The sequence below is a fragment of the Pogona vitticeps genome, chromosome 2, assembly GCF_051106095.1.
Source record: "Pogona vitticeps strain Pit_001003342236 chromosome 2, PviZW2.1, whole genome shotgun sequence".
Taxonomy (NCBI): domain Eukaryota; kingdom Metazoa; phylum Chordata; class Lepidosauria; order Squamata; family Agamidae; genus Pogona; species Pogona vitticeps.
Window position 1 is genome coordinate 293,883,705 of NC_135784.1, and position 13,931 is coordinate 293,897,635.

Here is a 13,931-nt window from a genome sequence, read left to right on the forward strand (position 1 = left end):
ACCTGTGAAATCCATGCTATCGTAGTCATACAATTTGCTACTGCAAGGAAAAGTTGCCTTTATCGTATATAGTGTTGCCGATACATTTCACAAGTTGGTTTTGAAAATGAAGAAGGGAATGGCAGTCTGTAGGTGGGGAAAATGGCTGAATATGAGAAGTCAATTGATTCAACCCAGAGAACAGCATTGAACATTCATGCAGAAATTCTACAAATTATAGTGGGGCTCTATCAAAACAGTGCTATGTTGGTGCTCTATCAAAACAGTGCACTACAGAAATGTCACTTCCTAAATCATGGGTTGAATCTAATCATATATCTACGAATGCATATTACTTATTTTAGTGGGATTTGGTTGGGGTTGCTTCACACATTACCTTATATATATATCTCCAGGGAGTATGTATACTTCTAAAAGCAGATATAGGAAAAATTACTTTTGGGATCACTACTCTCCCCAAATAGTTAAAAAATTAATAATGTTCTCTGCATAAAACTGTACAGTCTTCATCATGGGTGTCTGTTGACTGAGCACACCAGTTAGAAATAATATATCATCTTAAGTCACACAAATATTTATTTAGAACAGAAAGAATACAAGTTACTACTATTCTAACTAAAGGACACATTTCTACAACTCAGTAAAGATTAACCCAAAACATTTCTTTTGTACTGGAACAAAATCTTCAGCATTCCACTGCCCCCACTCTATTTTAACTTCTTTATAAAATGATGTTATCTCCATTAATTCCATGTGTCTGATCCACTGTGTGTAGAATAATTTTATAATCCTACGGGAAGAAAAGAAAGATTTGTTAAAGGGATGTTACCATTATCACATTATCCCTTGACTGCTGTGGGTACTTAACTATATTCTGTGTAACCAGTTCTGTGGGTTATATGGAATGCCGATTTACGCACATTTGAGATAAATGCTTAACTTATATAAAACTGATTATAATCCCTAATATATTTTCTCCACAGTGGAAAACTACTGTTTGATTAGGTTCATGAAATACACTCACAAGGACATGATAACATTTCAAATTGACTTTTATGATGCTACTACCCTATACTTAACAGTGTTATTAACTGTAATATGATTTCTCAAATATGTATGGACAACTATATGTTATCTTAACATTGTCTGTTATCAGAATTGGTGCTCACAATCAATATTGAATGTTTCTTCTTATACTATAGTAGCTGTATACCAATAGTTCTGAACCATGGGTAACCCAGGTGTTCTTGGACTGCAATTCCCAAAAACCTTCACAACGAACTGTGCAGGCTAGGGTTTCTGGGAGTTGCAGTCCAAGAACACCCAGGTTACCCAAGGTTGGGAACTACTGCTATGTATGAATGAAATACAGTATAAAATATTCAAAGGACAAAATTTACTTTATTACAAAGTTATTAGTCTAAAATAACAAAATAAGTATGAATCGAGCACATTTGTAATTTAAGGTTCTATTTTCTATAGATTCTGTCTTATCTGCATTTCAAACTAATCAGTTTTCCCTCCACCAGTAATATTGATATAGGAGTAAATTTGTGGTGTTGAAACGAACAAACCAAAACAAAATGGACAAACAAATAAACAGGTTAGGTATGCAACAACCAACCAATAACTCTACCTTTGTTGGTTCCTATTTTAAGACTTGTTATTTTTGGGGGAAAATCCTACTATTTGAACCCTTTAAGCACAATCATCAGTGCACTCCATTTGCTCAACCCTGCCAGGTGGCTGACCCTGACCCAGGGGAGCGTTCCATCTGTCCCGTAAATTGTCTGCAAAAAAACAAACAGGTAAACAGACCAACCAACCAACAAAAAACCTCTGAACTTGGGTATTTTCCGTGCCTGTTTGCCCTCTCTGACTAGAGAATCAAGACTGAGAGAACTATAGGGCACAGGAGAGAATTAGGGAAGTAGGAAAACACAAGAGATAAGGGACTAAGGGGTATGAAAGAGAAGAGAGGAAGGACATGAGATTTGCTAACTGGAAGGCAGAAAAGGCTCAGAGCAGCACAAAGTGACGATTTCTGGCTAGCTGCTGGGTAGTCTGGATGCTAAGAAAAGAAAGGTGTGGTAGAATTGAGCCAAAGGCAAGGCACACAAGGTGGGCCAATCCCCATGGCGCTATATATATATATATTTTTTGCAGAACATTTCCCGTTGTTAGACATGAATTATTTCATCAGATCAGTTGGTAACATAATTGATGGCCTGAAGATTAAATTAAATTACATTTGTCCCATTGGTTTGAGTGAGAATAAAGTACAGTACGTTTATTTATTATTAGTTTATCTAACCAAGTTGGATCCCATCTTTGTGACAAAAAAAAAGTCCTGTTCTAGTTCGCAGTCTACATATTAAATTAAAACAAATTGAGTAAATGGAAAGAATACTCTACTAGTCAAATCAACGTTGTAATTAATCTTCTCTGTGAAGCATATATAGTTAAACACAAAGTTCTCCCTGCATGCTAAATTTGGTATCTGAACAGTTTGCAATGGCATCATCATTGCTTAGAATCTACATAATATACAGAAAGTTAATGTCATGAGTTCCTATGCCTTGAAATATTTATAAGTAAGCCAAGAAAAATGATGTCCATGTGAAGCTTTGGATTTGCTTTACCATAACACAAATGAGAGCCAGTGTGATTGTAATTCATAGAGTGCTGAAACATGAGTGACGGGGCCTCCACGGGCCGAGAGAAGATAACCTTTTCTGAAATGTGTGTATCTATTATCAAAGTTGGTTTTGTGGGTGAGAAAAATAACTACAACTGGGAAGTATGAGTATGTGGTGATGTCTCTGTGTAGGGCCTCCAAGTGTAAATGGTACATGTGTGCAATTCTGTGTGGACATCTGTGAAAAACCCAAGAGAAAGGAACAAAACCAAGGAGGCATATGAAAGAGTGAAGTACAGGCGCCATGCAGTGCGGGAGAACTTTGCTAGAAATGAACACAACACAGTTCTTACTAACAGTTCACCAAGGATGTGTCTAGCAAGCTAACCGCCCTGATAATTTCATACCACTATATATTAATCATCACTTGTTCCACAAGACGTATTTCTGATAAAAAATAAACGATTGGGCAAGTTTTTTGCTTTTTCTTTCTTTCCTTTTCTGACTCAGAATTAAGGAGAATTTGTTTCAAGGAAAAACAGCACTTCAAGAACCTAGCTATTAACAGCGCAGAGTTCTAAGGTTGTTCAAAGTGACTCATTTCTTCCTCAATACTTGAAAAAGGTAAGAAAAGATTTCCATCAGGTCCGTATTTCTGAAACTGCTTTTGGGACCTGAGAGTTTCCCTGAGGAGCATATAGAGGTGCTTCAATGCGAAGATGAACAACAGAAGACTAACTTCCCTGAAAAATATAGACACTCTGATGCCATGCTGTATCCCTGCATCACAGTGACAACAATAGTTAAAATTATCATAGGGAAACATCATTGACCGCTGTTGTTGAAGTAAAAATACACTCTCTACCTATGCTCTAAATCTGAGGAATGCCTGGGCAAGACATCAGTCACTGTGCTCTGACAAGTGGGGGTAGGAAGCAATACAACCCCAAGGAATTTCCCCAAATGCCCCAGTGCAACTTCAATAGTGAGGGAGATTAAAACCGTGTGAAGTGTGTTGGATAGGGTTAGACTTGAAGACTCCAATGTTTGGGTTTGGTATGCTTTTGGAATCAGTTCTGAAGCTGGAGACTCCCCGGCTTTTCACAGTGACCAGGAAGATAAATCCATTTTTCACAGCTATGGCTGGTGTACCACTGCACCCATTCTTATAGGCATAGAAGCTGTCCATGGTGTGAAACTACATCACATTTTACTAACAAATGCCATCAAATGGATGAAAAGGGGACATTTTCACTGGTTTTAAGCATTATTGTAGTTATGTGAATCACCAATTGCACATAGGGCCGAACTAGATGTGACATTTGCAATGAATGTTCAGTTTAAGTGTGTGTGTGTGTATGTTCAAATAGCATCAGCTCAGAAAATGGCTGATCATTATCAGGATCACAACAAGCATGTGCATGAAAGGGACTAATCTTTTCCTCTTTTCCATAACCTTGTGGAAAACTCCTCTTCTATCTAAAGTTAGTGCTTGAACTTGCTTTTGAAAGGAAACTCCCAAATAGTACCAACTGGGAATTTCCTCCAAATGCAAATTCCAGTGATGCATTTTGCTCTGGGGAGGGAAGGGTGGAAAGTGGTTCCCCCACCTCTGCTGCAGCCTTCCTGGTTATCAGCCTGCCACCTATGTTGCACTAGAGGCAGGGGAGGATTTGCATCCATGCTTAATGGAATAATACAAATAATGTCAATCTAGTTTGGGTTTTAATTGGGGAGATGCTTCCACTGGACGAGAAGTCCTGCTGGTATTTAACCTTCATTTGGCACCAGCAAAAGATTAAGTGCTGCATGGGAGGCAGGTTTTTGAGCAATACAACAGCCAACCTGATTGCATGTGTTCTCCGCCATTAAAACACTGAAAATAATGGTAATAAAATTTGCACCAAGAGACTCTGCTCTTTCTAACTATTAAAATGATACAAATTAAGCACATTTGCTTCATTTGTATTACCTGTTTTTTGTTTTCTATCCCATAGGGATGTCATTATCAGGTTTAACTTTTTTAATATATATTCTATTTTTCTGGTCGCTGTTTCCCTGTTGTTATTTTACAGGTTTAGAGACATCTTTAGGGCATCAAAGGACTTTGACTAGCCAGTGATGCAAACGTGAAAGAAACAAAGTATGTTAATAAGTAAGTCAATTCGCATCCATGTCAACTTCCCCGGGATAATGAAGTCAGCCATGGGTTCAGAGAGATGAAAGCTGATCCTGCTGATCCCACTTTGGTGATGTCTCTTCTCCCGCTGCAGGCAGCAAGGAAGAAACAGTCATCTCACCCCAAACTGCTGAGGAGGAGAAGTTTTTACCACCACCCCTTTAACATACAGTTCTTATTTCTCAACAGGCTGGGAGAAAAGGTGAATATCTTTGCCCTGGTGTAGGCTTAGATCTGTGTTTTGTTTGTTATGTGCGGGGATGTTGGTCAAGGCTTCAGCACACAAGCACAGACCCCCAGCCTCCTAGCCGGCATCAGACACACCTGTCGGGGCCAAACAGGTTGGGTGCTTCTGGCAATGTGTGCCCTTTATATCACACATATAAAGAGGTGCGGTGGAGAACACAAATTGATTTTTTCTTCTGTCCACACTTCCATCAAACTACAGTGATCCAAATTCTTCGAGAAAGCCATTACATTGAGCCCATATAAGACTAAAATAAGTTAGAAATGTACCTTCTGATGGCTAGTGCTTTATATTGGTACATTTTCTCAAGCAGCAGGCAGTATAATTGGGCTGCAACTGTGAAAATGACTCTGTGTGTATGTGTGCGTGTATAAAACTGCCATCTACTTGAACCGTATGTGTCAGACAAATGTCTTGTAAGCAAAATCACCTGCTACATTCATCTCAAAACTGTTATTAGCCAAGGAAACATGGGTAGTTAAAACAGGAAGAAAAAACTTTAGCAAATACAATATTTGAAAAATACAGTATTGTGCATCATTATTACACCAGAAAAATATCCAATAAAAGGCATACCTCTCTAAAAAATCAGTCACAGCAGGAATTATTTACTGTCAAAGATTTGTCCTAGCAAATCAAGAACACTTACATATATTTTCCCCCAAAGAGTAGCAGTCCTATAGTTGTAACCTATTTTACTACCCCTTTCTCTTTGCAATAGTAGTGGTGAGCAATCCATCAGCTGCTCTTTATCTTTGCTCTGCTAACCAGTCAGAAACATTCCTCTGCGGATAGCAATCAGACTCTGTGGTACCTTGCATCGCCATCTTTTAATACTACTCCACTGGTTCTTAACCTTGAGTTACTCAGGAGTTTTGGACTGCAACTCCCAGAAGCCTTCACCACCAACTGTGCTGGCTGGGGTTTCTGGGAGTTGCAGTTCAAAAACATCCGAGTAACAAAGGTTAAGAACCACTGTACTACTTTTACTAATCCTTTCAAGCCTCATTCTGAGAAAATGGTATTTCTGCTGCAATGAGTACAGGAACATGCATTGTCTCTAATGTGCTAGAGTTGCAGGCTAACAAACACTGCATTCTCTCAATTTCTCAAAAACGTACTGTAGCAACAGTTCTGGAAATTAAAAAAAATGGAAGCCTTAGTATGAAACCTGACAACTCTAGAATTAAAAGATAGATGCAGGTAAAACCTGATGATTATTTGGGGGATAGAAATCTGCCACCTTCCACAACGGAGTGATTTTCTATGAGTCATATCAACTTGTATTTAGACATTTGTCAGGGTATACAACTGACTTTATGCATGTACAATATAAAGGAAGCCTATGGGCAATTTAAATATTTGTCTATATATTTGCGAAGGCTTTCATGGCCGGGATCTAATGGTTGTTGTGGGTTTTTCGGGCTCTTTGGCCGTGTTCTGAAAGTGGTTCTTCCTAATGTTTCGCCAGTCTCTGTGGCCGGCATCTTCAGAGGACATCAGAGCACAGAGTGCTGTCCTCTGAAGATGCCGGCCACAGAGACTGGCGAAACGTTAGGAAGAACAACCTTCAGAACACGGCCAAAGAGCCCGAAAAATCCACAACTATTTGTTTATTCTTTGTATTTGTGTATACTTTGTCTTGCTTTCATAATTCTCCTGGTTTTGCTGCCTGCCCGGGGCCTGTAAAAACAAGGATCAAGGACCAGGCAAGTGCGCAGGTCACGGCAGCGTTCAATCCACAAAGACAAACCGTGCTACATTACTCAGCAACATACTCCTTCTCTGATGCTGCTAGCTTTGCAATTGGAAATGCTTCTATCTTACAAACCACACCCTGGTTTTGCTCAGCTTATCTGAGAAGGGATCTCTGAAGAGCACAGCTCTGTGGGGTTTGTTTTTGTTTTGCTTGGCTTCTTAAAAGGGAACATTTGTCTTGCATTGTCTTTTGTCTGAGGTGGTTTGGAGAGAAAAAAAACCCAGCCCTTTCACTATTGAACATGTAAATAAGGACATTCTATATACCCTGGTTTTCCAACAACAAAACTTAACGTTAATTATTCCTCAGTCTTAATCTGATTGCCTTTATGGCAGAGTCTACCATTGGCATTTGCTTATCTTAGGCAAAGTATACTCAAACTTGGCCAAAGAGGGTCCGGACAGGTCAAATAAAACTCTTGACTCCCTTGCCACCTGACAAGCCGGGAACACAACAAATGAATGACTAATTACATCACTACCATTCATCAACATAAAAGGAACAGTATAGAATGGGAAAGAAAAGGCCAGTTAATAGCCCACTGATCTAGGTACATGTATTCACAGTTTGGACAAGGTTATATGAGTATGCACCTCCCTCTGGAAATGGCCCATTTCTTTGTAGCAATGTCTATTTCAAGATTATTTTAAATCTTCTCCGGAAGGGAGAGAAAACATCATAGCATGAAGGAGGAAAAGACATGCATGCTTCACCAATTAATGCATTGTCTGTGCGCACAGTGGACAAATTTGCATCTCTGCCTTTTATAGGACTAACATAAATAGGAAGAAAGGAAACATGACTGTGTCCTTGTTTCTCTCTCCCTCTTTCACTGTGCTCCTAGAAAGCATTCTTGGTGGCCACATAGCTGTGTTGGGTGTTGCATCTTATCAGGCCTACTAGCTTGGCACGGGGTCCTATTGGACCCTTACTCATACCATTCTTTAGTTCACTCAGCTGCCAACCCATTGCTTTCTAAGGAATTGATCAAATCATATTCAGAGAGGAAAGCTAAACCACTGGTTTCCTCAGGTTCCAATAAGCTGTTTGACCAAAGTACCTATAGATTACTCAGCTTCACCAACTGCAATGTGCCTCCTCAGGAAACTAACTCATAGAATCAACCCTGATTTCTCCCATATTAGGTCAGCCTAAGTCTTAAATATTATGATTGACAATAATCCTTAGAGCAGGTAATATGTGATTTGAAGTTGATTAGTTTCGACCTGGAAAATACGGAGGTGAGTCAGAGGCAAAGTTGAGGCAGGACATAGTGAAGAAAGTTGCAGCAAACAGATAGGGCACACCTGGGAGACCCTACTGCACACCATAGAAAAAAACAAAATTTTAATTCATTTTCTAGATTTAAAATATACATATTGATTATGCACACTTGCTTCAACTGGCAGGAGCAGCACATATTCAGAATAAGAAGCCCTGACCCTTTTTCAAACCATTTTCTCCATAAATATCAAAAAGCACGACCTTCTCTCTCTCTCTCTCTCTCTCTCTCTCTCTGCAATTTTAACATTCATGGCAAAAAATAGCCATGGTTCTAAAATTCTGTTCTTCTATGTTCCACTTTCTTGTTTCCTTGGCTGCTTTTATCTTCCATCATGCAATCTAATTGGGGATGATGTCCCACTTAGTCTTGTCAATGACACCATCCAACGAGATGATGTCAAAGGTGCCTTCAGACTCTATCACAAAGCCAACTAAGCAGAAGCAAAGCCAAAAGTAAGTGAGGGCAAATGAGAAGGAGGAAGATGGTGTCAAGAAGAGGCTAGTAAGGGAACAAAGGCTTTAAAACAGCATTAGGGCAATGTAAACATCCAACCAGGCACATTTAAATAATTATAAGTAAATCAACTACACCTATATAGCAAGTAGTTTGGCAAGAACAGTGCCAGTTCAAGATGAATATCAAAGATTATTCAGCCTTGTCCCAGATGAGGGTTGGCAATTGTAGCTTTCCTAATGGTATTGGACTGCAACTTCCATAATCTATTGCTACTCTCTAGCTTGATGGGAGTCGCAGCCCAACCCCACAGATGCTCACTCATGACCTAGAGTGATGCCTTCTCTTCACTCTCCCAAGCAAACTGTTCTCATAAATGTCATTGTACACATTGCCCTCTCTATAACATTTTATCTTCTGAACAATGAAAATTAAAAGGTTCTGAGTACCGAGTACTTACAAGGAAAAAAAAATACTCACATGAAGTTTATATCCCTGGTAATTGTTAATTAAGTCTTGCATGAAAGGATGCTTCAAAAGAAGTGCTACTGGGATGGGTTCCAGCGCTTCAGAACCAAGATCCTTGTATACCTTAATGAAATGCTTTGAAAGAAAATACAAACGGCTTACTTTATTGGGGAAATGGACTTGCATAACAACAACTGCTAGAGAAGACAGAAATGGACAAGGGCTCCTTATTCTTCAGCTAGTGGCCTTTGTGTTAGAACTCTAATTTGCTGTATTCACATCACCCTCTTTGGTGACCAGTCTCTATAAATTTCTACATAATGCACATTTCAAGTATCCTACACCCGAAAAACTCATCTCAGAAGGAACATGAGGTATTTTTGACTCAGCTTCCAATGTTCCTGTTAACTTTTAACAACTGATACGTAACTTACCACAAGCCCCTGGATTCACCATGTAACCTATAGGGCACAAGCTAATCCAATATGTATTTGGAACTAACGGTGGCTAATTAACCCACCTCATAATTGTCCTCTGCTGTTAGATAACCACTAAATCTGTGGTTGTCAGCAGCCTTGTTTGTTTCATGCCGGAACACTCTGAGGAGTGTAGCCAGAGAAATGTTTCCTTCATTGGTGAAAGACTCTGCCTCGTCTTCTTTTTCCTTGTCTTCGTCTTCATCCTCAGTTTCTTCACCAGCTTCCTCCTCCACCAAATCATCATGGGCATCACTTGCTATTAGCCGCTCAGCGGAAGGAGTAAACTGGGGAAGAAGATCACAACACATCACAACGGTTTTTGTATGCTAGTTCATTGACTATCAATATATTAATTAAGAGGGGTTGATGCTACCACCTTCCTGAGCACACCTACTAGTAAAGATAAAGTTGAGAGCAGCGTGTGTATGTTTCACAGCAAGACCCTCTGTTTAGGAGAGGCAGTGTAGCCAAGCAAAAGAGAAACTCATTGCAGCTTGCCTGGGAAAGGCAGCCTCATAAAGGCTTCTGGTGGATCAGACAGACTGCTGACAGTCCAATCCAAGATAATCTATATAAAATATATACGGTATATATCAGAATAATGCCATAAAGCTTCCAATGGTGTTGTATAAAATGAAACCAAAATACTACGCTACTGTTCATAGAAATAGGAATGGCTCAGGAGGAGTGGTCAATATGTGACAATGTGAACTCTCTTTGGGCCTCCTGCTCTCGGCTCTGATCTAGGACTTGGAAAAGTTACTTTTTGGACTACAACTGCTAGCATCCCCCAGAAGGATGGAGTCGTGAGTTCAAGGAACTTTCCCAAGCTCTATGGTGAGCTAAAAAAAAGATGAATGACATTTCTCTCTCTCCCCCCCCCAAATATTCCATAGTTTTTTCCCTTCTGGATGAGACTTTGCATGCAGCATTTACTTAAAAGTGGAAAACCCAACCAGGCCATGTCTAGGCTAGAAACACAAACTGGTTTCAAAACTGTTTCACTCACAAGGAATCTAAGAGTGGTTGTTCTGAAAGGCTGCAGAGAAGTGGCCTAACAAGATAGTCAGACGCTGCCTTTCTCCATAAACACAATGGAGATTCAAAGGAGCAGAAGAGATATCTGATTGATGTCATGACCTTCCTGTTGGTGGCATGGCATTCACAAGTGCATCCAAAGCATTTTATGATCCATCTTTGATACAGCCTTTGTGAAGAATATGATATAAAGTCTGCCACCAGGAGGTTAATATTTATATCTCCTTGTTTTCTTTTCTTTTACAGAATAGCAAAATAGCAGGATTGTTTTAGGTAAATAGGAAAAAGACAAAGACTTGAGAACGCAACAGTAATGGCATAAATGAGTTATGACTGGGGCAGAGGGTACCCTCCCTGAAAATGTTAACAGGCAGTCAGTGTAGGCTATTTGTGTATTTGAGCCAGAACTGAAGGGTCACAGAGGTTAAAAGAAGAAAATTAAACTAAGCTTGAAAGGCTTCAATAGTCTTTCAGAGCTATTAATTAAAGGTACAGCAGTCTTGAAAGGCATCAGCAGTAGTTTACCAGCCCCTACCAGGAAAAGAAAAAGAAAAAGAAAGAAAAAAAGCAAAGCATGCTCCTTATATACCAACCCATAGTGCTTAAAGCTCTCTCTGGGCAATTTACAATTTAATTATGTAGGCTATACAGTGGTGCCCCACTTGACGATGATGATACATTCCAGCAAAATCGCTGTTAAGCGAAATCGTCGTCAATGGGGGAAATACCTCATCGTCCAGCGATAGAGAACTGCCAATCAGCTGTTAAAAATCACTGTAATGCGAAGCTTCCATCCGGAAAGCAGCCATTTTGAGAAGGGAGGGAAGCCCTTTTGCGGAGGGAAGCCATTTTGCGGAACCAGAAGGCAGCCATTTTGAGAAGAGAGGGAAGCCATTTTGCGGAACCGGAAAGCAGCCATAGTGATCGCAAAAATGTCATAGTCAAGCGATTTCGACGTCATGCGGGGTAAGCGTCTAGCAGGGCACCACTGTACATCCCCCTCCCCACTGCTGCAAGCTGGGTACTCAATTTACCAATCTTAGAAGGGTGGAAGACTGAATGAACCTTAAGCTGGCTACCTGGGATTGAACCCCGGTCTTGAGCAAAGTTATGCTTGCAGTTCTGCAGTTTATTCATGCCATGAGGCTCAGTGTCAAAGAGCATGGTAGCACACTTGATTTTAGATTTAAGAGATTGCCACCTTCTAGGATAGAGTAAGGATAGGGTTAGAAAGCACTGAAATGCAACGAGTTGAAAACCTCAGTGCCTGGACTCGCCAGAAAGGGAAGAGGGGAAGAGTGAGTGAAAGAAAGCAGTTCCAGACTAAGGTGTTAGTGTAGAATCAATCCAGTACTGGAAAATAAATCATGACTGCGTTAAAAACACATATGGAGCACTAGCAGTGCATTCTCATTTCATCCTTGTGCTGTGGTATTTAAACAAACCTTAAATGGAAGGACCATTAAGAGTCTGACTTTAAGGAATAAGACAACAAACACTAGATAATTGTCACTTTCAAGAACAACACTTTTACCAAACGGGGAATAGTTGAGAATTTATCTTTTTTCCTTTTGATCTGTGTTCCAGTTGCAACACTGAGAGCCTGGTAGACACCTTCAATAGCATCAGGGTTGGAGGCAAAATACAGGAGCATCTCAGTATAGTTCAGCTGTGGAGGGTCTTTTTCAGGATCAGAAAATAACGTAAAGATAAACTGTAAAGAGAAACAGGCTTCGATGAACTGATATATGGGAGATTTCATTTAATTTCATTAACAAGTGGTCAGGACCCATTCAGAGATACATACAACATTAGCATCACTCCCTCATTTACCATTTCAGCCATGGGGAAAAGTGCATGTATATGTAATAAGTATGTTGCAAGTGATTCTGTTTCAGGTGGGGAGAACAACAGCCTACGTTCTGTAAGCATTTTTATAATATTTTCTGTTTGTCTTCTCTTGGATTGTCGGGAGAGGTCTTTATTAGCCTCTGACTCATCTTGGAAATTACCCGACAACACAGGCATGACAAGTAATGAGAACAACAGAGAGCTCAGAGACCAAACTCTTCAGTCAAAATCCAAAGAATCAAAACAAAATAAGACAAGACCTTAAAGCACCTTAAAGACTAACGACAGGTTACCCACCTGTAATTGTAGTTCTTCGAGTGGACCTCTGTGATTCATGCCCTGAGTGATCTGCACCTGTGCGGAGCCTCATTGGAAAGTTCTAGAGCTTCTGTGGTAGCAAAAAATCACATTAGAATAAAGCCTCTCCCCCCTCGTATAAGTACCTTGGCACCAAGGCTGCCCTTTCAGTTGTGTCAACCGTTGCTACATTAAGCAGAATGGTGTGACAGAGAGGAGGACGGGCGGGACATGTGAATCACAGAGGTCTACTCAAAGAACTACAATTACAGGTGGGCAACCTGTTGTTCTTCTCCATGGCCTCTGTGAATCACACCCTGGGTGACTAAAAAGCTGTCTTACCCAGAGGCAAGGTGTCACGCCAAGATAGAGGCTAGAACAGCACATCCAAAGGCCGCATCAGACTTCTGCCAGAGATCAAATCTATAATGCCAGATGAAAGTGGACAGCTGTTCCCAGGTGGCAGAAGCGCAGACATCTGGAAGAGGTATACCACGTAGGAATGCCATAGAGGTCGTCACTGCTCTCGTGAAGTGAGGGCAAATCACCTTCTGGAATGGCTTGCGTGCCAGCTGATACATGAGGTGAATGGTTGAAGCGACCCATCTAGATATAGTTTGAGATGTCACCTGTCAACCTTTAGGAGGTGGTTGGTGACATGAAAAGTCAAGGTGATTTCCCTCCTCTGGATTAGCGGGAAAATATTGGGAGGCTGGAGTTGTAAAAGCCGGAAGGGTTGCTATGACTTTTATAAAGAACAGACAACTTTGGACCAAGTAATGTTAACATCAGATGATAAACTAATTAGGAAAATACATAAATTCCTTTTAAACTGGAAAATGGAGGATGAACAGTGTGACAAACCCAGACCTACTGGGATCTATCACACAGTTACTAAGCTGCCACCAACCATTCCCTATAATAAGTCACACAGACCAGGGATGGATTTTTAAACAACAAACGAATAAGGTTTATTTTAAATACAAACAGGGTAAATAAAACAATCAGGTGAATAAAATAAAGTAACGTGGCTTATTCTCACACACACAAGCATACAGTTTGGTTCACCTAGAACCTTTAACTTAAAGCACAGACCCTGAACCCATCAGTTCTGGCTAACCCACAGACACCTGAACTTATCAGGTTGGTACTCTGACACACAGTAGTACCCTGTCAGACACCCAGACTCCCACAACAGCTTCTTCTTCCCCAGCTGCTGCTTCGTCCCAACCCAGTG

General features: G+C 40.4%; 1 protein-coding gene across 1 annotated transcript in view; it reads right to left on the bottom strand.

Annotated features, from left to right (window-relative positions):
* Nucleotides 1–558: 558 nt before the first annotated feature.
* The window catches only part of LOC110080074 (sperm flagellar protein 2), a 36,383-nt gene continuing 23,010 nt past the window's right edge, over nt 559–13,931 (bottom strand). Inside the window, exons 5-9 of the mRNA XM_072992844.2 lie at nt 12,081–12,260; nt 9,550–9,792; nt 9,042–9,164; nt 1,637–1,790; nt 559–790 (exon numbers count right to left, since the gene is read on the bottom strand). Of these exons, the coding sequence (XP_072848945.2) occupies nt 1,686–1,790; nt 9,042–9,164; nt 9,550–9,792; nt 12,081–12,260 (651 nt within the window). The 3' untranslated portion in view covers nt 559–790; nt 1,637–1,685. The remainder of the gene's footprint in view (nt 791–1,636; nt 1,791–9,041; nt 9,165–9,549; nt 9,793–12,080; nt 12,261–13,931) is intronic.